This window comes from Poecilia reticulata, chromosome 13, assembly GCF_904066995.2.
Source record: "Poecilia reticulata chromosome 13, P_reticulata-male-v2, whole genome shotgun sequence".
Lineage (NCBI taxonomy): Eukaryota > Metazoa > Chordata > Actinopteri > Cyprinodontiformes > Poeciliidae > Poecilia > Poecilia reticulata.
Genome location: NC_088842.1, coordinates 21,883,880 through 21,908,978, shown reverse-complemented (window position 1 = coordinate 21,908,978; position 25,099 = coordinate 21,883,880). Strand labels below are relative to the sequence as shown.

Below are 25,099 nucleotides of genomic sequence, written 5' to 3'. Positions count from 1 at the left end.
TTGAAAGCTTTCAGCGCCCTTTCTCCGGGAATGTTTTCTCTACAGTCAGTTTTTTTAAGATACTTTATCGTCTTCTTTGATGGACCACTGGTGTCTCTAAATGGGTCATACCACACTACAAGCTCATGGTTAGACCACCGTGATATTTAAAGTAAAATCCATTAAAGAAAGCACAAAGGTTAAACATTTTTCAAAAAAATATTCTTGAAACAGCAAGAGCATTTTAGTGGAACAAAATGAGGATTTTTGACTATGGTGCAAAAGCTTGGGCATCAAAAAAGGGACTGAAATCCTCTGCTGCCTAGACAGAAATCATTGGCCTTCGTTTACAGATTGGCGAAAGCTGCAGGGTGGCAGAGTGAGAAAGTATTGTTCACCTCATGAATTTCTCAATCCACATCCTTACAATCAGCAGTCCCAATCACTTCACTGAGGAGTTACTTGGCATTCAAATATAAAAATAACCGATTGCAATATTGTAGGGAAAAAAAAAGTTATTTTCCCTATAATTAAATTTTTTTTTCTAAAAAAAAAGTTTAAATATGGATGACCAATTTCAACTTGAAATGCATCCAACTATTATTAATGTCCAGCATAATATCTCATAGGAGACCTCGGCGTAGGAGGCCTTTTACACACAGTGTTGCGTCCCAACCCTATACCTCATTGTATTGTATTGAGAGATAAATGAATGCAAGTTTGTTCAGTAAGTGGGAATCAATTACAACATGTTCACCCTGATGCCCCTAAATAAAATCTAGTGTAACCGTTTCCCCTCACCTGTCAGTGAATTAGTAAAAAGAGCCAACTGGTGTGCAGTTTAATCTTGGTATAAAAATGATACACTTTGAATGGTTCTGAGGTTCGCTAGATTAGACTGGTAAAACAGAAATTCTTGGGAAGGTTAAAAGAATAGATGCTAACTGAGGGGAATCCAAGTAAAAAGAATGAAAAATTCCATACATATTTAGATTTGCTAGGGAGAAATTAATTAAAACCAGTCCTGGGACATAAGAAGATGTGGAAGGTCTCAGGAAGTATGGATGCATCTGAAAAGTTCTGAGCTGGCTGACCACCAGCACCTAAAAATACAGATTGCAGTCACCAGATGAAAATATTAAAGCAAACATGAGCAATGTCAATGGATTGATAAGTACAAATTTATGAAACTTTGTATAATTATGGCTCAAGTGATGTGGTAATTTTCTGATAAAAATTCATCTCCTTTTGAATGTTGTCTTTATACAACTGGAAATAATTACAATTTTATTCATTTATAGGAACCACTCTAGATGCTGCACCTCATTTATGGATGTCATCTCATTAGTCACCGTTTCTGCTCCGTATCCTCCCCAATTTCCAGAAGGCAAACCGTTTTATTTTTACATTTAACCAAGTTCTATTCCCAGTAGATTGTATATTTAATGTGAAAATACTCTATTCAGTTCTACAATGTGTTTTCCTACTTTAACATCAAACCTTTGCTGGCTTTAAAAAATAGCAGCCAGTGCCATCTTGTGGCGAGATGAAAACACGGAAGGTGAAATACGAAGCAAATGGACTTCTTGTAACTGTTTACTTCTTCAGATCCGTTTTGTTTTACATTGTGTACAGGTTGGTACAGATAAACCGCATACATCATTATAACAAACAAGAATGGAGTGGCGAACAGAGCAGGCCAGGTCCACAGGGGAGATCAGTCCTGAAATGACAGCAAATGTTACTGGAGAAGATAGAGTAAGAAAGAAAAAAAAAAAGAGATTTATAGCTGCCATCTTTATTTTATTAATCTAGTTGGGTTCAAGCAAAAGGGAAGTGGGGAATTGTTCCACAAGAGCTGTCAGACAACATTGTTAAACTGACTACTTCATATGGGTTGAGTTGTAACCGTCACACATTCATCTGTAGATTCTGAACGATAGGAATGCATCCATAAACAAGAGCATGCAAACATATGGGGTGTGGTGTGCCGTGTTAATAAAATACCAGTAAGACCAGTTGTGGATGCTGTACACAAAGGCTAAAAAAACAATGATTTTGCAGTGAACCTGTGACTGCAGGTGTGACTACAAGTTTGACAGGTGTGACGGTTTGCTACATGTTCATTGGATTTTCTACAAATATTAGAATTGAACATCTGGTAAAGTTCTTCTTCAGAGCAAACAGGGCCAGATATTTAAATAAGTTGTGGATACTCTACCTCATCACTGCTGGAAGATGAGCTGTGTTTCTTTTCCTTCTTTTTCTTCTTTTCACCACCTTTGTCCTTGTGATCAGACTTGTCTTTGGACTTTTCCTTGTGATCAGACTTGTCTTTGGACTTTTCCTTGTGATCAGACTTGTCCTTGCTGTCGGACTTGTCACCCTGAGAACAGAAAGAGTTTCCACAGGATCAAACTGATGAATGATGGCTCTTGGGACATACAATTCATCCAACAGAGCGAGACCTGCACTGCTCAAAAGCCTCCAGATACGCGTAAAACATGGATGCATTCTCAAATGACAAATATAAACCCAAATCCGCAGCATTTCCTTGTAGATTTACGCCAATGAAAAAAAGAAAAACAAAATCCTGCTCCTGGTAGCGACTTGCTGCAAACACCCCTTACCTTTTTATCTTTATTTTTGTTTTTGCTCCAAGGTAAGCTGAACTCATCCTTCTGTGCGTCCTCCTTCGTGATCGTCTCCTCTTTGTCACCCATAGCTGCAAATAGGGTAGTTTAAAATGTTACACAAACCTCTCTCAGTTGTCTTTTCTTTAAGTTCCAGGAATTACAGACGGATACATATCAGCAAGGGATAGTGAAAAGTATAATGTGTCCTAGATTTATACATACCTGAAGAGAGATCAAAACTCATTTGTCGGTGTGCTTACGAGCTTTGCCGTCGCTGAAAGTTCACCTCTCCAATTTACAGGAAATATGTTTGAGGCGCACCTAAAGTACTCAACTAGAGCCACGCCCGACAGCTCCCCTTTATGTTTTATGAGGAAATAACTCCATGACGGCTTATTTATGTCACCCGTGTGCTGCTGCTGTCGGACAGTAGCTATTTCGAGTCACAACAGAAAAACGGGGTTGCGGTAGGTTAAGCTAGGTTCATCTTTTAATGATAGAACTTTGAACATTTATGCAGGCACAAAAATGGCACGAAATGGAAGAAATAGAACTGAAAGAATTTCATTTAATGCGGTCTGTATTTTTGGAGGGTTTAAGGTGAACATTTAAGCTGATATTATACAGAATAATGTTTTTGCTGATTTGTAGAACATTGTGTGCATATTTGTGCTGCGTTAACACGGGCGGTCCCAGCCTGTTTGGTGCCCCGTGCAAACAGCATTTAGAGCCTGTCCAACGCAGCGTCACGCCCAGACGCACGTCACGTCTGTGTGGCCTTCAACATAATATTCAAGATGCTTAGGTATGAAATGTACAGCTGCATACATCGACTTCCACATTCATTGTAAGCAGTGGTGCAGTAGTGTTAAGTCTTTAAATAAAAAAAACTTTTTATGGCAATATCTCACTGTAAAATATTTAGACATTTTTTTATATATTGGCTGTAATATTGAAAACTAAAACGTAACGCAGAGGATCTGTGAAACTATTGGTAGGGTTCTCTTCTGAAAGGCTTTAAGGCATTGTTTTACTGCACAGGCTACAAACTGTTTAACATATTAGGATATTTTAAATAAGAATACCAGAAAATTATATTACAACAGGATGATGGTCCAAACATAAGTCACAGCTCAGGGATAATGTTTCAGAGAGCTTTAGACGAGAGTCAATCCCAAGCTTTGAATATTTCACAGATTACAGTTCAGTTATTCAAATAAAAAGTGAAAGAACATAACAACTGCAAAGCTACCAAGCTATACACCAAAGCTGACAAGATGGGCAAGGAAAAGATTTTATATTTTTAGAGAATCAGACATTATACCCATGGATGAGCTGCAGAGATCCACAGTGAAGGCTGGGAAATCTCTTGGCAGAACTATTGTTGACTTGCAAAGGTTGACTTCTTGAAGGTAGTAGTTAACATGCCATATCGTAGCACACCAAACCCCACAGTGACACTTTAGAGGCAGCACAATGTTGTGGTATTCCTATCAAATTGTGAAACTGTTCAGAGCTGAAAGGAAGATGGATGGAATTACAGGACAATGTAACCTGTCAGAGGCTGCAAAAGACTTGAAACAGGGCGAACATTGGATGGGTTTTAGACCAAAGAATAATTTTTTCTCTAGCAAAACTTGAATATGCAGCAAAACTAGTCAGACTGAATTTGCTACATATCTAAATTCCAAAATGTTCTAAAAAAAGAACTTGCCATGCAAGATTTACATCTTAAATCTTGAGCAAGTTTACTCAAGTTTAGCACATCCTGGATGTCCCAAACTGATAGTCACGCAATTCTCCAAGTCTTCCATCTGTAATTGTGGGGATATAATAAGCACAAAATAACGGCATCACAGTTTTATTGCCCAAAGCATTTGAATTTATTTCATGTAGCTGAAAATTTGCTCCACAATAGTAAACATGTCCCCCATTTTCATGTTCAAGAAACCCCAACAAAATGTGTTTATTTTTTTATTAGTCTTGTTAACTCTAAAGAAGCCAACAGAGCTGAAGCTATCTTTGACAGACCATGTTTGAATCAACTGTAAAACGCACCCAAAAAGCATTGTTAGCATTGATTCAGATTGATCAGCACCGCTTTCATCTGGTCATATCATGGTTGGTAAGGCTTGGGGCCCCTCAGGAGGTCACTTGAGGAGAGGGTGGTGGTGGTCCTGGTTGTTCCATCTCCATACCTCCTGGGATTCCCCATCAAGGCCTCCATGGGGCTTTTGGACCTGTGAGTTGGAGCCTTGTCTCCAACGCTTAGGTTGGTGCTGGTGTAAGGCGACTTGTAGGTGGGTGAAGGGTCCACCTTCACAGCAGAGGAAGGTGACACAAAGGATGAGGACCCCATGCTGCTCTGATCAGAGCTTGCACCGCTGGGTGCAGATGACAACTTATAGGTGACTGAAGGTTTCGGAGGATCCGTTTTCACCGTGGAGGAGAGAGACACAAAGGACGAGGATCCGGTGCCGCTCTTAGCAGAGCTGACGCCGCTGGAGAAAGAAGGCAAACTGACGCTTGAGTCTGAAGACTCTGGTTTGGGCTCACTGCTTTGGTCACCTTCAGGGCTTTCCTAGAATGTAAATGACACCAGCTTTTAAAAAAAAAAAATCTAACTGGAAAAGCAGAGCAAAAACAGGTCATGCGTTTTTCTTTGAAATCGGGACAATCTGATGACGTGTCCATTTAAGGACTCTCTTTACCTGCTTGTCCTTCTCCTCTTTATTCTCCTTGTCGCTGGATGAGTCCTGCTCAAACCAAACAGATCAACACTCCATCTGGCCTTCAAAAAAAATTAAGCCCACATTTTCTTCCCAATAGAATACCTTTTTCTTTTTGTCTTTTTTCTTCTTTTTCTTCTTCTTCTTATCATCATCACTGCTAGAAGAACCTGAGTCCTTGAATGAGAACACAGAATTAAAACGGGACTTCAGTGTCCTGTTCATTGCACAGTACCTCAACAAGCTTTTTTTTTTTTAATCAAACCTTTTTCTTGTCTTTCTTTTTTTTCTTCTTCTTGTCTTTTTTCTTCTTTTTCTTTTTTTCATCATCACTAGAAGAAGAGGAGGAGGAAGAAGAATCCTAGATGGACATAACAATTGGTGCTTTTTTAGTCTTTTCTGTGAACCAAATAAATCACACAGATGCTTGAATGATCAATCGGATACCTTCTTTTTCTTCTTTTTCTTGTCCTTCTTCTTCTTCTTTTTCTTTAGTTTCTTTTTCTTCTACAATAAGAAAATAGTGGTAAAACAATCTTGTTTCACTGTATGTTTGATTTTATAACTGCACATCGTACCTTGCTGCCATCACTATCAGAAGAAGAAGAGCTTTCATCAGAAGAGCTGGAGGACTGGGAATGATATCAATCACATGGTTAGATTTATAAAGCCTCTGCTTGATGGACACAGGAATAGTGGTGGCTACAGTGAAAAGCTTTCAGAAGAAGTTTCCACCTGTTGGGAAGTCAGAGCTCACTACAAAATTAATTTACATCTGGCCTGTCTTTCTATAGAATGAGACCTGTTAGGGTAAAAAAAATTATATATAAATATATATATTGGGTGTAATTGGTGAAGAATTAATGGCTACTATAACTACTATCATGTTAAAAATGCAAAGTATTGATTTTTAGTTCAAGTGTTGATTAAAGTGTGAATTATCCATCAGTGTTTTTGTTTTGTTTGTTTTTTTACCTCAAAATTTTAATATTATTTTGGCTGTATTGTTCTGCAACTTTGGCAAATGTTTCCATAGTACATAAATACTTTTGTTATTAGACTGTAGAGAATTTATAGTTTTGGGAATGAAAACATTATTTCAATGATGTGACTTACAGGTAGAGTATTTTTATCTTGCCACTAAAGGCATCTTGGAGACGTATCACGGTTCATTTGTGACAATGGAGCTAAAGATGCTTATGAAGCTAATGGAAGCCGACAATTCAATCAGCTCAATGAGAAACAAAACATATGGGCAGCTAAAAAGAATATTTTTCAGGATATGAGTTTTGTTTTTAACTATATAGGCAGTGAATTTTCTTTGGACATTTTTGTGTGTTTTAAAACTGAAAACCTTTTGAGCAAGGTGGGTGGTTGGGGGAGGAACGCTGGTGAAAAATATTTTAACGTTGTGTTATCTAGATTTCTCCTTCTATAATTTGTCTAAATGCATGTCGCTAATAAAAATTGAAAAATACCAAAAGATAGTTGAACTTAGATCTTAAATCTTGAGCAATTTAATGATGGAAGGGATGAAGCATTGCAAAAGGATTCCCTCTACCTTCTTTTTCTTCTTCTTCTTTTTCTTTTTCTTGTCATCACTGTCAGAGGAAGAGCTAGAGTCCTGTCAAAAGCACCAATGTTAGCACAGTCACAGGTTAGAAAACCTAAATAAAGCCAAAACAAAATAGAAAGGCTACAGTCAAACCTTATCCTTCTTTTTCTTGGTCTTCTTTTTCTTTTTCTTCTTCTTCTTCTTTTTGTCATCCTCACTATCCGAAGAAGATGATGAAGATGAGCTTGAGTCCTGCAAAGAAAAAACAAATTGATTTCTACTTTTAAGAGTCAAGTAAAACATCGTCCCTAAAGACTACCAGACCTTTTTTTTCTTTTTTGTCTTCCTCTTCTTTTTCTTCTTCTTCTTTTTGTCATCTTCACTGTCTGAGGATGAGGAAGAGCTGGAATCCTTTGAAGGAAGAACACCAAAAGTGAAGCGTGAACCAGAATCTCTCAAACATCAAAGAACAATGCAAGTTTTTGTCACAAACCTTGTCTTTCTTCTTTTTCATCTTTTTCTTTTTCTTCTTTTCATCCTCGCTGTCTGAAGAGCTATCAGATGAAGACGAGGAGAAGCTGGAAGAATCCTGTGAGCAAGAAAAATAAATAAATAAATCCCACTATTATAAATACAAATGTTTTACAGAATGTGAATTAGAAATGGTGCACTTCTTGTTATTTTTAATGCAATTCTCAAAGAAAATCTAGCGCACCTTTTTCTTCTTTTTCTTCAACCTCTTCTTTTTATCCTTCTCTTTCCCTCCTTCTTCATCATCACTCAGGTGACCATCCTCAAAGCCATAGCGAATCGGCTGTGCTCCCCCTAGGGGACAGGAATCATCAAAGCAACCTCAAAACATTTCTTCTTGGAGCAGTTTGATCAGGTTGATATCCAGAGAGCTGCACACCCACCAGCTAGTGTAGTGGAGAGAGTGCCCTCTACTGCTGATGCAAGCTCTTTATCCTGCCAGAAAGAAAAAAACAAACAAACAAACAATATAGCAATGATTTTCACTGAATGAGCATTTGTAATCATGTATGTGGTGTGCAGGTGTTAGCAAAATTTTCCACCTTGTCAGCATCTCTGCCTCCATCAGCTCCTGTCTCACCACCTGCAGCGTAAAACATAAGCTGGTTGATTATACTGATGCACTTAAATCAGTTTGGTTATTTGTGTTTTGTCCTGTGTGTACATTTCTCACCTTCACCTGAAGGAGCACTACTGGGGTCCTTTTGCTCCTCATCCTGAGAGAGTCACACAAGATCAAGATGAAAGTTTCTTGATTAAATTGAGTCAGAATATAAGATGAGGTGCTAAAAGAACGCACTAAAAAGCTTTCTTGAAACAAGAAAGATTTTGAAGAGCTTTCTTGCTTTTGACACAGCAAGAAAGCATGACTTTAACTCAAACTTATTTGTAAAGTTAGAATATTCTCATTCATTGACACTGCTTAACTGTAACTGTAAATGTGAACAATAAATGTCCAAGATTCAAGTGGAATTTAAACAGAAAATTTGAATAACCCTGACCTCAAAGTCCAATATTACTGCGGTGAGTGAATATGAAACCTGAATGCATGAACAAACCATTTTTCTGTTTAGGTGCTCATTTAAAACAATTCATCCAACCATAGGTGCCTCCGTAGAGAGGGGAACACACATGAACTCCAAAAAAACATGTCTGCACGTGATTATGGAATAGTTAAAAAGAAGGAATTTAGCTAGACTGCAAACCAGAAATTTTACCCACAATTAACCCAAAAGCATCAAGATACGTTTGCACGATTAAAGAAGAGACTTGCCTTTTTCTTATCCTTTTTCTTCTTTTTCTTCTTCTTGTCTTTCTCACCATCAGAGGATGAAGATGAAGAGCTGGAATCCTGCATGAATTAAGACAAAAAACATCAATACTTAATTTATTTTTAAAAATCAGGAGACATGCATAAAATTAGAGAACAATACAAGTGGCATTAGCCAATATAAAGACGGAAAATCAACTAAAGAGCAAAGAATTGTTGCTGGGCAATGTGAAAATGAAAATAATAGTGCAAAAGCTGCAGGTCAGTAAAATTACCAGCCACAGGAATTAATCAAAATACAAGCTGAAACACATTTAGTCATCTTGAGATGTTGTTGGGTGAAATGTTCGAGAATCTAGATCCACCCAAAAGGGGTAGTGTGTCCCTGAGGGTTTGGGATGATAGTGGCTTAGGAGGTAAGAGTTCAACCCCATGTGTCTCAGTTGTGTCCTTGTAAAAGACACTTCACCTGCAATGCCTGCTAGGTGTGGTCCAAGGGCCTGGTGGTGCCCCTGTCACTACAATGCATGTGACTACCATCTGCGTGTGAATGATTTAATGTACTGCAAAGCTCTTTGGGGTAATAAACACTACACAGGTACAAACCATTTAGCATTATTGTTTTTAGTGAATGTCTAGATCTTAAAAGTAAATGTACACATGGACACTCCAAGCCTGCTTCATTAGCTGTCTTAATGATTCTGTTGACCCACATTTCAAAAGTAATGTCTGATTTTAATTGGTTAAGTTTTAATAGAATTTTGCTTTGGTCAGTTTCGAGTTATTTTTGTGACTATGGTGGGTTTTTCAGCCATTAACAGAGGGGTACCAACAGGTTGTCCATGTGTGTAATTAGAAAAATATAATCTGGTTCCGCTTTTCTACAAATGACAACCTTTTTCTTGTCTTTCTTTTTCTTCTTCTTCTTGTCCTTTTTCTTCTTTTTCTTTTTCTTATCATCAGATGAAGATGAACTATCAGAAGAACTTGAGTCCTACAAGAAAAGAGAAGTGAATGAGTTGTAATCACACCTTTACAGAAGGTGCAAGGATGAGATTGACATGTTTCCACATATAACCTTCTTCTTCTTTTTCCTTTTTTTCTTCTTCTTATCATCCTCACTGTCAGATGAAGAAGAGGAGGAAGAGCTATCTGAAGATGAACTTGAATCCTATTAAAAAACAGTAATTAATTGAGATATATATTTTTTAATTTTAGTGAACAGACTGAGAAATCAAGATAAACACAAGCAAATCATGCCTTCTCCTTTTTCTTCTTTTTTTTCTTTTTCTTCTTTTCATCTTCACTGTCAGATGAGGAGGAGGAAGAATCCTGGAAGGAAAAAATAAAATATTTTATTTAATTAAGATGTGGGTTAGGAATTTCATAAAGTTCAAAAAGCACCTAGTTATTGCATCACAACCACACGAATATCTGCTGGGTGATATTCACTTACCTTCTTCTTTTTCTTCTTCTTTTTTTTCTCCTTCTTATCTTTCTTCTTTTTCTTCTTCTTGTCACTTTCCTCATCTGATGAGTTGTAATCCTGAATACATGGCATTTACTCCATTACATGTAAAGTTTTAAAAGAAACGTGTTTGATACAAATATTGATGATAGTTTTCTTACAGGCTTCATGTGCATGCCTTCTCCAGTCAGCTGTTCTTCCAGACACTCGGGACCTGAAAACCACAAATTCCAATAAATAGTGATATTTTTTTAGCAAACATTTGGTCCTGACCACAGGTTCACACAGAAGCTGTATGGACAACATTTAGCCAGAAAGCAGTATTTATACTTTAAAGAACTAGATTAAATATAATCTGACAGGGGTTTATCATCATTGAATGCTTATGATCCGAGAAGAAGGCACAAGTAGAAATCAGTGAATGTTTACCTTCTTGACAGATGATAACGCCCTCCCAGACCTTCTTTTTTTTCTTCTTTTTCTTTTTTTTCTTCTCATCCTGTAGTAAAATATGCGATTACACTGCGATTTATTTATTTTTTCTATGATCCATCAGTTTTGGTCATCTAGGGAAGCCTGAGAATGTAAACCTCAGCTTTAGCTTATATAAAGAGTAAGAGATAAAACTTATAATTAAATAAACTACTGGTTTGAGCAAAAACAAAAAATGGTAAAAAGGCTGTAGTCATTTGAGTGAAGGTTATACCTAAAACCATTTCATATTACTTTTTTAACAACCACAAACAGTATGTCATATTGGGATTTTTATTGAGCAGAAAATTGTAGCTGAACATCACCTTGAACACATCTATGATGGAGGCAGCTTTATGCCTGGTAAAATTAGTTTTTCAGCAGAAATAGAGAAGCTACGTAGTCTGAATTTTTAGGAAGATAGATTAAGCTAAATACATGGCAGTCCTGAAACAAAATCAGACTTAAGACCTGAGGTTAGGGAGGTGTCTCCTTCCAGCAGGAAAATGACTCTAAACCTACAGTGGATAAGTTTAGGAAAGAATATGAATGAATTAGAATAGCCCAATCAAAGTCCAGGCTGCAAAAAAAAGTACTAGTTTGATTGGCAGATAACGTCACATAACATTCCCATGTTATACGTGAAAAAATGGAACTAGCACTTTTTCCATCAATATAAAGGAGTCATTTACTAAAAACAGGCTCCATTGTATTGCTGGGAAGTTATTTGTAAGTTAGTCTTGTCTTAAGATATTTGCCCTAGAAACCAGATCAAAAATACTTGGTAAGAGATTTTGTGTTTTTGCAGTGTAGATTTAATTTAGAGATTATGTCAAAAATGGATGTTCAGACGCTACAGATCTAATCCGACTGAGATGGAGTCTGTTGACAAAAATATTTTTTATAGATAGGCAAAACTGATAGATACTTGACTTGCAGCTGCAATTGTGGAAAAGCAAGTTCTACAACGTATCGACTTACCAGACCTGGATACAAATGCAGGCCACATTTTTCTGTTTTTTTTGTTTTGTTTTTTTATTTGCAAACTTCCCACCCTAAAAAAAAATCTAACTGTTTTACCTTCCACTGCATGTAGATATCTTGCCTTATGTTAGTCTAAGACATAAGCATCACAATAAAAAACATATATGGTTGTACCATGAAAAAATGTGGAAAAAGGTCAGGTGGAACAGGACATCTACTGTACATGTCTGCAGTCTGATAAATACTTCATATCTCTGTGAACAGGCAGGTAAAATGGCTCCACATGAAGTTACTTAACTTATACGTACAAAAGCATGCAGTTGCATAAAACTAAACCTAAAATATTTTTAAGGTATTTGGGTCATGATCTTTAGAAATAAAGCAACAAAATTTCACTCCCTGGCTCCTGAAAGGCTGGATTTACAAAAAGTGATTCAAACGCTCTAGCTGGGTGTGTTCCTCTCCTTGGTACTGCCTTGTGCTATATATCAAGTAGAAGACATGGGAGCCTCTGTCTTGCTCAAGATGAAACAAAAGCCAGAGTTTGGCACACCAACGGTCTTCCTGTTGTAAGACTCCAGTCACTTTCAGAGGGCCGTTGTTAAGAGACGACCTTACTGGAGTGGGTAAACATTGTTCAGTCAAAAAGTACTAAAGCATCCAGGTCAGGGGTGTGTCCTCCTATGACAGTCACTAAAGTTACTGTCTGCGTGTTGCAGGTACTGGATTTTCCAGTTGTTTCTATTTTCCCACCCACTCTCCAAGAAAAACCTACCTACTATCTTATCCTGTGAAGAGACAGCTAAATTTGATTAAAAAAAAAAAAAACAATAAAAAAAATTACAAAGTTACAATTTAATTAAAACGTTGAAACCGATAGGTGGCCTGTTGAAAATGTATGTCATTAAATCAAACTTTTCCACGTCGACATAATAAATTATATGGATGACAGTAAATTTTATATTTTTTTATTCCAAAAGAATAGTACTATTTCACCTACTGCCTTTAAAAAGACTGACATCCCCTCGGAGCAGATGTTACATGTTTTTTTATTTTTATTTTTTTGTGACACGAAGCTTTAATTGGACTTTTTGGATTGAAAGAATCAGTTTCTCTTTCAGTTTTCTAAAGAAAGTGTTAGTGGTGCACACTGCATAATAAAGCCTAAATAAGTGGGCAAACTCTCGCTGGAATCAGTGCTGTTGGAATTTAGCCTGAGGTACTGACAGGTGTATTGGAAAAAACATGTAGTTATGACACGTCAGAACAAAACAGGAATTACGCGGCAGGAGTTTCTTCAGTTGTGCAAGAATGACGAATCATGTGGCAAATGCTGACTTTCTCCTATTTTGTTTACACGAGACATTTAACCTTATTTGAAAAGGCAGATGTTATAAATGTGTAACAGCAACATATGACACTCGCTTTCTTTGCCGTTTTTGCAACCAGCACAGAAAAAGCTTAGTTACATATAGATTGTCTCTTTGATGCCCCAGTTGTGGCTAGGATCTTAAGGAGAGACAGATGGACTTTCATCTCATTAAACACGCTGAACTAGATGTTCTGCAGATGTAATCTGGGTCTCTGAGCCAGAATTAAACAAGCACTTAACAGAATGTCTTGCTCAAACATATTTTATATTCTCCAAATGAAAATGAATGAAAACTCCACCATAAGGCTCATAATCTTCAATTAGTGTGGAACTCAATCAGCGGTTAGCCCAAGAGGTGGACGTTTGATGTAAAGTTGTATTTCAAAGTACATACATTCTTTGATGAAAAGGTATGAATTGATTTGCACAGGAGTTGCAGGGAATTACTCTGCTCTCCACTGGGAACATTAAAGCAAAACTGCACCCTTGAACCAGTGAGCGTCATGGTAATGAGCTGGAAAACTATCCTCAAAAAGACTAACAAGCTGATGAAGTTTGACCAGCCGTCAGTATTTTCACTTACTAATAACACTTTGAGCTGTTTGGCAGCATCGGGGTGGATTTGTTGTGGTGGGGGTTTCTGTGGGCCTGAGGGATAAAGTATGAATCGGCGTCATGTCAGGGTCTGTTTGAAGATATTAGATATGTCAAATATATAACCGATCTGATGGCAAAATGGATGGCTTTACGATATGACGTCTTGCTGATGCAGGTACAAATTACTACAAAAATGTAGAGTGTCCTTTAGGGCTACGCAATCTGGCAGATAGCACACAAAAAGGCATTAACGTGTGGATTTTCAAGATAATTGGAGTGGGGAACTGTTCCAAATGCCTGCCGGTTTTGACCCACAAACTTAAAGTGTCCTCCAACAAGTTGTGGAAGAAGAGAGGATTCATTTTTTTTTACTTCTCAGAGTCCAAGCAAACATCAAAATTAACAAAAAAAAGTGGCTTCACCAGAAGAAAGTTGAAGTTTTGCAATGACCCAGCTGAGCCCAGAACTCAATCCAACAAGAAGTCTGTGGACTCACTTTCAGAGGGCCGTTGTTAAGAGACGACCTTACTGGAGTGGATAAACATTGTTCAGCCAAAAAGTACTAAAGCATCCAGGTCAGGGGTGTGTCCTCCTATGACAGTCACTATAGTTACACTTTAAGCAAATAAATATTTTATTATTTTAGGTTGTATATTACAGCCATGTACAAATGTTATTTCACCTTTATTAGTGGAAAGGGATTCATCAGGGGAGTGTGTTCGTTTGTGTGTGAGGCCAGTTACAAAAGCTAATTGTCTTTTTTGGTGTTGTTGACATCAGTTTTTATTGGTCATCAAAAATGTTGATCATATTCTTTTAATATAAGCAGCAGCCAAATGCTTGACCAACACAAACCAGTGCACAACTTACCTCACTGTCACTGTCTGAGGAACTACTGGAGGAGGAAGAAGACGATGAAGAAGAGGAAGAAGAAGATGATGAAGAAGAGGAGGAGTCCTGCTGAGAAAGGTACAAGGAAGTTACTTCATGTTTTGCATAAAAATATATTTAGAGTTAGGAAACAGTCTGGAATGAGGATAAGCCACAGATGGGTGGAGGAATGTAGGGGTGTTGCTGGCGGCAGAAGGGTGGAGCTCTACAAACACTCTGCTATACACACAAACGAAAATTACACACACACCTACGGCAACTATGCTATTACCCAATCTGTCAGTTGTAACGCACTGAACAAAAAATTTTCCATTAGCTATCCATCTCCCACAAATGGTTGCGCGGCTACCTGGAGCGAACACGACACTGCCACTTCTCTGTCAAATTATTCACAGTTTCAGTTGAAGCCACACCCAAAGGAAGGTGACCACAGCAGTGATTTTCATGATTTCATCATATTACACACAAGCAAAATAGAAACTTTGTAAGCATCAACCTCTGCAAGGGAAATCGGTCTCGATTTCCCTTGTGATGCTTTACTGAGATTCATCAAACACCTACCTTCTTCTTCTTCTTCTTTTTCAGCTTCTTTTTCTTCTTCGCTTTTTTGCCAATACCCTCATCTTCACTGTCTGAAGAGCTGTCCATTGAGTACATCTGCAAAAATACAATAAATAGTTCCCCATATAACCAGAAATTCTGAGCATTCAGACAAAGTGATTATTTGACGAGTGAAATGGTAACACCCAGCAACTCTTAATTTGAATAAATTATTTTGTGTGCTGCATTAATAAATAGAATGTTGTAGGTTTGAATCCACCTTTTTCCTTTCACATGTTAATATGCCCTTGAGCAAGGGACTTGGCCCCAAGTTGCCCATGGATCTGCATATCAGTGCATAAATGTGTGAGCATTTGTGAGTGCAAATGGGTGGATGTGGGGCTCTAGTGTAAAGCGCTTTGAGTGGTCAAAATTACTGGAAAAATGCTGTATATGTTCAGTCCATTTACCACTTGAATTAAATTAATTAGTAGACATTTAGTGCTTTGCTTAAAGGTGGTTGTGTCCTTCCCATTTACCAGTTCATCATCATTTCCTATCGGCTGTCCAGGCTGACCCTCACTCTGTTGCTTCCCGCTTAGGTCTGCATCTTCTGTCGCCTGCAGATCTCCCGCTGGCCGGATGCCTGAAGGAACGGCTCCACCTGGTCGATAGCAAGAAAGATGCACGTACGCTGCTTACTCGTATTCTGTTAACTGACTGCAAAACGTCAGTTATAGTCAAGTAGGTGGCATGTATCTATAGACATAATGAGGACTGGTGTTTTCAAAACAATACTTTTTCCCCCCTCACTGTTTGAATTAAAGCAAATCAGAGACTTGCATGGATGCACTTCCCTACAATCTGACTTCCTGTAAATTCACAACTAGGTCAGACAGAATTAATTTATTCAAGCAAGGCTAGAAATGTTGTCATATAAATCCTTAGCCTTAACCTAATGGGTGGTTTATCAGCTATAATTATAAAGAACTGCAACACTCAGATAAAAAAAAAAAGGAAAACATCTTTGTACTTTCAACAAACAAATCACAACGGTCGTCAACAGGACTTTATAAAGCAACTGAAGTCAGAAAAAAACTGATCGCCACGTTTGTCAACTAGAAGCATGGATTGCAAACCTTTGGAGAGGGAAGAATCCATCTTTGTCCAGGCGTCTCCTCCTTCCAGGAGGACCAGGTCTCCTCTGATAGACACACCTGTGAGAAAAGGTGTGCCTGTATAAAAAGCTTGTGGGTGGGGAGCTGAAGTAGGAGTAAACTATAGCGGAAATACAAAACAACTCGTTTCAAATTAAAGCCCTCTTGAAAAGGAAACAGCTACAGAATTTTCATAGAAGGTCAACTCTACCAGGCAAGGATCAGGCGACTTTCATAGAAATAACTGCTTTGTTTGATTAAATTACTAATATTTTCAATATATTTCGCGCATTATTTTGTTTGTTTAGATTGTATTTTGAAAGGAACATTATTTTTACCTGTGTCATAAGGGGGTTATTTACTTTGTGGGTTGTGTGAGCAGGTAATACGGGTTCCACTGTCAACACAGAACGCTTTAAAAAAATATTGCAAAAGTTCTTACGACTTTATTTATTGTTTCATAAACAGGATCCCAAAGTACCAATCTGTTTTGCACACAAAAAAATATGTTTTACAACATATAAAGTAAGGCAATAGACATGTTTCACAATGTTACAATTCTACGTAATGCTATGTATGATTTTACAATGTTATTTCTCGACAGTAACATGTACAAATGTCCCTTTAAAACATACAATTTCTTTCCAGAGGATGAACGGCCAATAGTAAGAGCTTTTTTATGCCTGCGGTTTCCGTAGACTGAATATGTAAAGCTACAATAAAGCGCAATACCGGAAGTAGAGTGTTTTAACCAATTAAGGGTGTTATATAACTCCAAGTAAATCAAACTTCTGTGAAATCAAACTGTCCACTTAGGAAGCAACACTGATTGACCCGACGAGGGTCCCCGTTGTCAATCAGTGTTGCTTCCTAAGTGGACAGTTTGATTTTGATTTACTTGGAGTTATATTGTGTTGTTTAAGTGTTCCCTTTATTTTATATATATATATATATATATATATATATATATATATATATATATATATATATATATATATATATATATATATATATATATATATATATATATATATATAGTCAAATCATATATGTTTTATGATTTGACTAATTTGGTCAAATCATAAAACACATTGTACTGTTTTTTTCCCTCTGGAAAAAAAGAGGAAAAAATTAATTCGAATTTTATTTCCTCATGTTTATATAATATTTGTCTAATAAATTGTGTTTTAGTCAGTTTAGGATTTTCTAGATTTTCTAAGGCACATTCCTAATGTAGCATTTTTTTATTATCAAAGATTATAAAAAGGGTAGTTTACCAAAAAATACTCCTTTCAGGTAAAAATACATCTCTTCAATACTTTCAGGTGTTTAACCACAACACCGAACTGAGACTGCATCTGTAAAAGTTTGAAGTTTAATCAGATGTGATGTCACTAAAATACATTAATGGGCATTTCTGGATTTCAGTGCTGTATTTGACACCATATATACTGAGTGATAGACCAGAAAAGTGGGTGGGATTGTTTGAGGTTATGATAGAATGCGCTAGAATTTAGTGAGCAAGTGAAAATTGCTTTGTTTCATTTGGCACATGTGAATGTGAGCAAACAATGATCAAATGTGGAGTTTCTCAAGACTCTGTTCTTGGATCGCGTTTATTTAAGAGTTATCTATTTTAATACTCTGCAATCTTGCTCAGATTGCAGAGCATTAAAACCAATGGTGGAGAAAGTACGCAAAAAATGTACTTAAGTAAAAGTACAAATACACAGACAAAAATTTACTCAAGTTAAAGTAAAAGTACCACATTAACATACTTAAGTAAAAGTAAAAAAAAGCACTGGCTTTTTAGAAATACTTAAGTATTAAAAGTACTTGCTGATTAATACCTAATTGCTAATATCATTAAGTGTACCGATCATATTAAATTTTAATACATCAGAAATGCTCCATTTTAATGAACAATGCCACAGATAAAGCATGTTTTTATTGTGTTTACTCTGTAACATAGTTTTGTAACTTAGATATTTGATTCTGTGCATCATAATTTCAAGGATGGAAACATCTCGTCTCCTGTCCTAACATAGCATGAACTTCACTTATTTTTGCCACTAGTGGCATTTATTTTTGAAAGAAATCCAACTGGCAGTGGAGGACGTGAAGCTAAGGAGCCACGTAGCAGAGTTGTAGTCTAGACCACCGATCCAAGACCAACACCCTGTGCTACATGACACAATAAAATTAAGTTTACCTATCACAATTGCTTCTCAAATTGATCTGAAAGATCCACATTCCCATAAAAACATCTAGTTATTAAATACTAAGAGCTGAAATAAATTTAACCAGTATCAGTTCAAACTCTTCTTTATTCTGCTTTGTTTCCATCTCTGTGCCACAATCCGCAGAGGTCTCCTATTCAGGCTTTAGCAGGAACACCAACATGCCACAGCAAAATTTTCAAGTCTTGACCAGTCAGTTGGGGACCACTGATGTAGCGGTTCCATTGACACTTTGCCCTATGCTTGTTAGGAGATGGAACACAAATAACAAATAAAAATGGGTAGGGCGGTAAAGTGGAGGGGCCAATGGTTCCCTGGCCCCTCCTGTTATGCTGCGCAGATCACTGCCAGTTCAGACTTGTGGGAATAATGCATTTAGTGCCCACAGATTCTACTTTTTTTCATAGCGCATGGTCACTGCGCTTTTATTAGCCCTAGCAACAGTTGCCATGCTGCTGACAATGATGTCATCAGCATGACTTCAAATGATGTCTGTGTCATGAGGCCCCTCTGAGGATGACTTTATGATGTCATAGAGTCCATGACATCACCAACTGATCAGTTCATTCTCTGATCAGTTAACACAAATCAGTTAACCAGACGAGATTCAATTGGAAGTTTTAGCTCAGCTGAATAAAGATGAATGACGAAAGCCCACAGAGGGAAATGGATGTGAGGCCTAAGGTCTCTTTTTGGACAAAAGTGAAAAAAACATTGTCCAAGAAAGTTCATCCTGGTCAAAATAGCCCAGATTACAAAAAGAGAAACTTTCTCAGTGAACTTCTGTGGGAAGTGATTGAAAAGGCTGCAGATGGACCAACTCTGCATCTTGTCAGACAAACCTTTGAGGAACAACATAGCAAAATTTTGATCTTGCTTTTGAGAAAAACTGGAGATATTAATGTGGACGTACCCTCAGAGGTGTCAGAAGAGCTTGGTGAAAGGATTTTCCAGAGTATTGCGAGAGATGCATTCCACTTTGCCAGTGGACTGCATTTAATCTCACTACTTGATTACCCTGAAGGACATGAAGTAATTGTGGAAAAATTTAAAAAGCACCTGGAGAATCCTGTTCCTAAAAAGAAAATGTTAACGTCCACCAAAAGAAAGTTCAGAAGGACTTTTTTTCCGAATGAGGACTTGTACGCAGATGAAAACTGTCTGAGTGAGGATTATACTCAGGCAGCCATGGACCCTGAGCAATTTTTGAGGGACGCAAACAGGATGGGTTTCAGACGTGGAACCAAAGATGAGAGAAGAGTTATGGTGGAAAATATTCTTTGGAGGTTGATTTATAAGTCTAGTAACAGATCTAGCTATGCGGCTTACAAAATGAAGCACACCGAACCTGTCCAGAGAAAGCTTGCTCCAAAAATCTGGAAAGATGTCAAGGACATAGATTTTGTCTTTTATGAGAAAATGGAAAAAAAATCTGCCGAGACATCTTGCAACTTCTCTGGGGCAATGAAGATGCAGTTAGAGAACTGCTCTTCAAGATGATAAAAAAACAACAACCCAATTGTTATTTACAAGGTTGTGGAGTGCTTCAGAAGAACCCTGGCACGACCGCGAAAAATCAATCTCCGAGACACCTATCTTCAAAAGGCATGGGGGCTCATCAAAAAGACTGCTTGTTGTGGAGACGCTTCAGATGAAGAAGAGAGGCAAGAAACACGCCAAGAGTGGACCAAACGTTGTGTTTAGTCCACGCTTAGATGGGCCTATAAATTTGGTCAACTCAGTGGTCGGTACTGACTTGGAGGAGTCAGGGCTGGTCTCCGAGTCAGGACCGGTCTCCGAGTCAGGACCGGTCTCCGAGTCTGGACCCCCCTCCGAGACAGGACCCGCCTCCGGGGCAGGACCCGCCTCCGGGGCAGGACCCTCCTCCGAGAGAGGATCCGCCTTCGAGACAGGACCCGCCACCGAGACAGGACCCGCCTCCGAGTCAGGACCCGCCTCCGAGTCAGGACCCGCCTCCGAGTCAGGACCCGCCTCCGAGACAGGACCCGCCTCCGAGAGAGGACCCGCCTCCGAGAGAGGACCCCCCTCCGAGTCAGGATCCGCCTCCGAGTCAGGATCCGCCTCCGAGTCAGGATCCGCGTCCGAGTCAAGATCCGCCTCCGAGTCAAGATCCGCCTCCGAGTCAGGACCCTCCTCCGAGACAGGACCCTCCTCCGAGACAGGACCCTCCTCCGAGACAGGACCCGCCTCCGAGACTGGACCCGCCTCCGAGACTGGACCCGCCTCCGAAAGAGGACACTCCTCCGAGACAGTACCCGCCTCCGAGACTGGACCCGCCTCCGAAAGAGGACACTCCTCCGAGACAAGACCCGCCTCCGAGGCAGGACCCTCCTCCGAATCAGGACCCGCCTCCGAGACAAGACCCGCCTCTGAGTGAGGACCCTCCTCCGAGTCAGGATTGGCCTCCGATTCTGGACCTGCCTCCGAGTCAGGACCTCCCTCTGAGTCCTCATGCCTAAATGGTGTTTTCAGGATTTTTTCTCACCAACGGAGTGACACGTTGTCAGAAGTGTCAAAACCGGATGCGTTTCTTCAGCAGAACTTCACAACTTACGGGAGTGGATGATTATGGCCTTAAGAGTGCTTACAAGTTTTCAATCTGAGAATACCGGAAGCCCAAACTGAACCAAATATTCAGTTTGGTAATTTAAAAAAATAACCAAACTGAATATTTGGTTAGTTTTTAAGTCCCTTTGTCATTTGACATGTTATAAGTAACACCTTTGACTGGCGCACATGGAGACATGATAGACTTTACGCAAAGAGTTCATCGCAGAGGAAACTAAAATCAATCAAATAAAATATCCTTTCTGAATATCATCTCATGGACACTGAACTAAATGCGTCTTTCTGACCGGGAGCTGACAGCGTGTTGAAGAGTTATGGACACCTTGGTTAGGAAGCTCTGCTTTGACAGGTAACAATAGACCGGGTCGGACCAGAATTATTTGCCTGATGGAGGCTCAGGCTTCTAATGAGTTTACATTTAATGAGTTTGGAGCACACAGAGAAAACCTAAAGAGAATGTGATCTACTTATTGTAGTTTAAATAGAGGAATAACAGCTGACTGTTGACAGAGGAAAGAAATTAAAGTGCAGATCCGTTAGACAGAAACAAGCGCAGTGCGCTGGGCAATAAATGCGCATAAATGCTCCACCGTTACGCTCCAATTAATCACACATGAGATGACAAACGCCAAATATACAATATATAGTTACACTGCTTAGGTTAATGGTGTTTAAAAAACAAAACCAGTAAAAACTTAACTGAGTTAATATGTCAGATTCCCTCCTCAGCCTCGTCTTGATAAGAACAGAGAGCAGTTCGCTGGTTTCTGTCCAGAATGTGATCAAGCGCAGCTGACCACTTGGTCCGCAGACAGTTTCAACTTTACGCACAGAGAACATCGTGGAGCTCATTATTAATCATACTAAGAACAATATCTGTTAGAGAATCATCTCTGATCTGGTCGCTTTAACGGACCAGAAGCTTTGGAGCGCCTAGCGCAGCTGATCCGCTTCTGCTGGTTTTTCTCCCGCCGATGGAAGTCAGTGCAGGATCAGGAAAGATCAGAGTTCTGCCGTCTTCTAATCACGTCATTTTGTGAATTGTTACCTGATTTCAAAAACGTTCTAACAGAGAAATAATAAATGTTTCGTTGGATGACTACAAATTGGAAATAAAATGATTTTTTTCTTTGACGGAAAAAACTCCAGCGCCACCTCTGCTCCACTGGCCCCCCTGGCCCCCCGTCTGGCTCCGCCACTGACTGGGGGCCTAGAATATAATTAGAAGGGGATTGAAGAAGAAGGAGAGAAGGTGGGGGGCTGATGTATCATTAGGGGGGTGGGGGAAGTAAAGAAGGAGGGAGCGAAGGAGAGGCCTTGAGGGGGGGCTAGTGTACCATTAGAAGTTTGAGGGTTTGAAGAGGGCGGGCCGGTCTACCGTACCGTTGAGTGCTGCGGGGGCCGGACGGACGGCCTATTGCAAGAAGGGGGAGGAGGTCTGGCTGTAGAAGGAGATGGGCGAAGGAGAGACGTTAATCTGCGTGGGGGATTATTCTTACAATTAATCGAGTAATCGTATAAAAAAAATTAACAAAATAAAGTATTGGTAAATCAGGCATAACAGCAGTGTTACTATCGGATATCAATATCAGTCCAATTTTTCATTTTTGAGTTTCCCTAACAGTTACTTTGTTGTAGTTTAGAAAACTAACCTGTAATAATAACAGCTCGCTTTCTAAGTTAACCGAGTTATACAAAAATGAAATTATTTTCATTTTAATAAAAAGAGGCAGGCTCACAAATACACTTATTAAAAATGTCTATGATCCAGCTTTTAGTTTATGTCTTCATCTTCAGTCAGTTTAATAGATAAACTCTCATGTTGCCCCATACCTGTCAAGATTTGAATTTGAGAATATGGGAAATGTCGCCTGAAGTGGTGGTGGTGGTGGTGGACCATAATTTAACAGTGTGTATATGTTAAATTACAGGGGAAAAAACTGTTAAATTACAGAAAAATTTTGCTGGAAATTACGTAAAAAAACAGAAAATGTATTGGCAGAAAATTACCAGGACATTTCCCTGTTTTTTACGGAAAAATTTGAAATAAAATACTGTTAAATTACGGAAAACGTCTGACGGAAATTCTGTAAAAAAAAAACCTGAAAATATCCTGGCAGAGAGTTACCAGGACATTTTCTGTATTTTTTATTTTTTTCAGAATTTCCATCAAAATATTTTCCATAATTTAACAGTTTTTTATGTCATATTTACCAATATTTTGTTAACCCAAAACTGAAATTCTCTGTCTTTTTACTCTGTCTTTTGTGATTTAGTCACAAACTTTAAAAAAAAAAAAACCTTGGACATCTCCAAATACTTTTGTCGTACAAACCACTGAAGTCTGTATTCTATACCATATATTAATTATAGTGTAAAATATATTAAAGTTATAATATATATTTAATATATTCTTAACATAATTTTGAAACAAAACAAAATTCTAAGTCCAGAGGAAATGTAGTTGTAGAACACAAAACACGTAGTTTCAAAGTAGCTCATGCAAAGTGCTATAAAAATGAAACCATTCTACAATCAATTTACAGACTTTATTTTGCAATTTAAGACCTTAAATTGACATGTCATCTAGTCTTTATAACTAACCTTTACTATTATATATTAAGAGCTAAACATATTCTTGAGCTTGCTAATGCTTATCTTCTGCACATCACAACTAATTTATTGCATTTTACTATACAAATTTTTAACGGATGAATTAAATGTAAAGCAGCCTTGACACTAGTCTTTGAAGTCAAATAAACTATTTTGTTAAGTTATTACTACAAGATGGAATGTGGAAAAAAATTACTTTTGAACATGAATCACAGTTGCTTGTTTCTGTATTTACCATCAAAAATAATTTCCCAGAGAACAAAAAAGCCATGTGAATAAAAATTATTTTCACAGGTGTCTACGAAAAATGCAATGAATGGACATTATATTATTCATATTTCTTCCATATTGCTTGGATTTTATGGCGCTACCTTAAGTCCCTCAACTTCACATTTTAATGGAAAAAAAGCACAACGCGACTTGGATGTAGAAATGTAGTGAAGTAGAAAGTACAGATACTGTAAAATGTAGTGGAGTAAAAGTAGAAAGTGTCCATTATTAAATCTACTTAAGTACATGAAAAATGTACTTAAGTACAGTAACAAAGTACTTGTACTTCATTACTTCCCACCACTGATTACAACATATCTTACCATCCATATGCAAATATCACTAAACTTTATATTTCTGGGTCACTACATGACTACTATCCCTTAAAGCTTTTGTCAATATTGTTAGTGCTTGGTCTGGCCAGCATTTTCTCCAACTAAATGCAGATGAAAGATAAGTTTTTTTGTTATGTTTTCATTTCTGGGCCCAAAAACTACAGACCAAGAAATGAGCTCTCAGCTAGGCTTTTAGTGACTAAATACCTCAAGATGAGAGAGAAATCCAGACTTAGGGCTGACTTTAAATAAACACATAGTCTATCACTATGTCAGTTTCGTACCACCTTAAAAAAATCAGAAGTATTAATAATGTCTGTACAAGTCTGGAAAAAAAACAAAACAAAACATATCAGTCAGCAGTCACACCAATCATTAAATCCCTGCTCTGGCACACTGTTTGAAAAAGGAGTGACGTTATGTCTTGTTAAAAAAAATCATGTGGCTACTCAGTGTTTTTCCAGGACAAGAAATAAATGTGGGAAGGTAATAGTTGAACCAAACCTCCTTAATTCAAAATTGATATTCTTGTCTCCATCATTCCTACAAAGATAAAAGATTATTTTTAGTTTATTTTTTAATCCACATTGGCTGTATCTTTTCAATATTATATGATCATCTTTTATATAACTTTTACCCCTATATAGTTAATTTGATTTAGCATTGCTCATGCTTTCCTTTAAAATGCGTTGCCTTGTTTATGAGTTTTGCTTTATAAATTGACTAATCTTACCTTTGTTTTTGTCACATTTGTAAAGCAGTTTTTCATTTAACTATATGAAAAGTGACAATAAACTGGGGTAAAAAAAACATTCTTATTCCACTCATGTCTAATAAGCTTTTGTGGAAAGGCAACTAACGCTTTTACTTTG

At 38.0% G+C, this 25,099-nt stretch overlaps 1 protein-coding gene across 4 annotated transcripts; it reads right to left on the bottom strand.

Moving 5' to 3' along the window:
* Positions 1 to 1,562: 1,562 nt before the first annotated feature.
* On the bottom strand, positions 1,563 to 16,307 carry LOC103474810 (uncharacterized). Of its 4 annotated transcripts, none has more exons than XM_081614614.1 (28): positions 16,163 to 16,307; positions 15,563 to 15,687; positions 15,045 to 15,140; positions 14,463 to 14,552; positions 10,598 to 10,667; positions 10,330 to 10,382; positions 10,157 to 10,246; positions 9,961 to 10,032; positions 9,779 to 9,871; positions 9,596 to 9,694; positions 8,704 to 8,781; positions 8,104 to 8,146; positions 7,973 to 8,013; positions 7,814 to 7,865; positions 7,615 to 7,724; positions 7,393 to 7,488; positions 7,224 to 7,310; positions 7,053 to 7,151; positions 6,906 to 6,968; positions 5,923 to 5,976; positions 5,792 to 5,851; positions 5,610 to 5,705; positions 5,450 to 5,521; positions 5,327 to 5,371; positions 2,838 to 5,196; positions 2,610 to 2,704; positions 2,201 to 2,365; positions 1,563 to 1,702 (listed from the first exon to the last, which is right to left on the bottom strand). In XM_081614614.1, the coding sequence occupies exons 1-25, from the start codon at positions 16,182 to 16,184 to the stop codon at positions 4,732 to 4,734; spliced, it is 2,271 nt and encodes a 756-aa protein (XP_081470740.1). In that variant the 5' UTR covers positions 16,185 to 16,307; the 3' UTR covers positions 1,563 to 1,702; positions 2,201 to 2,365; positions 2,610 to 2,704; positions 2,838 to 4,731. The 4 variants fall into 4 exon arrangements, with proteins under 4 accessions (XP_081470740.1, XP_081470741.1, XP_081470742.1 ...); XM_081614615.1 differs by having other exon boundaries at positions 14,463 to 14,549; XM_081614616.1 differs by having other exon boundaries at positions 14,463 to 14,554; positions 15,053 to 15,140.
* Between the last annotated feature and the right edge of the window lie 8,792 nt (positions 16,308 to 25,099).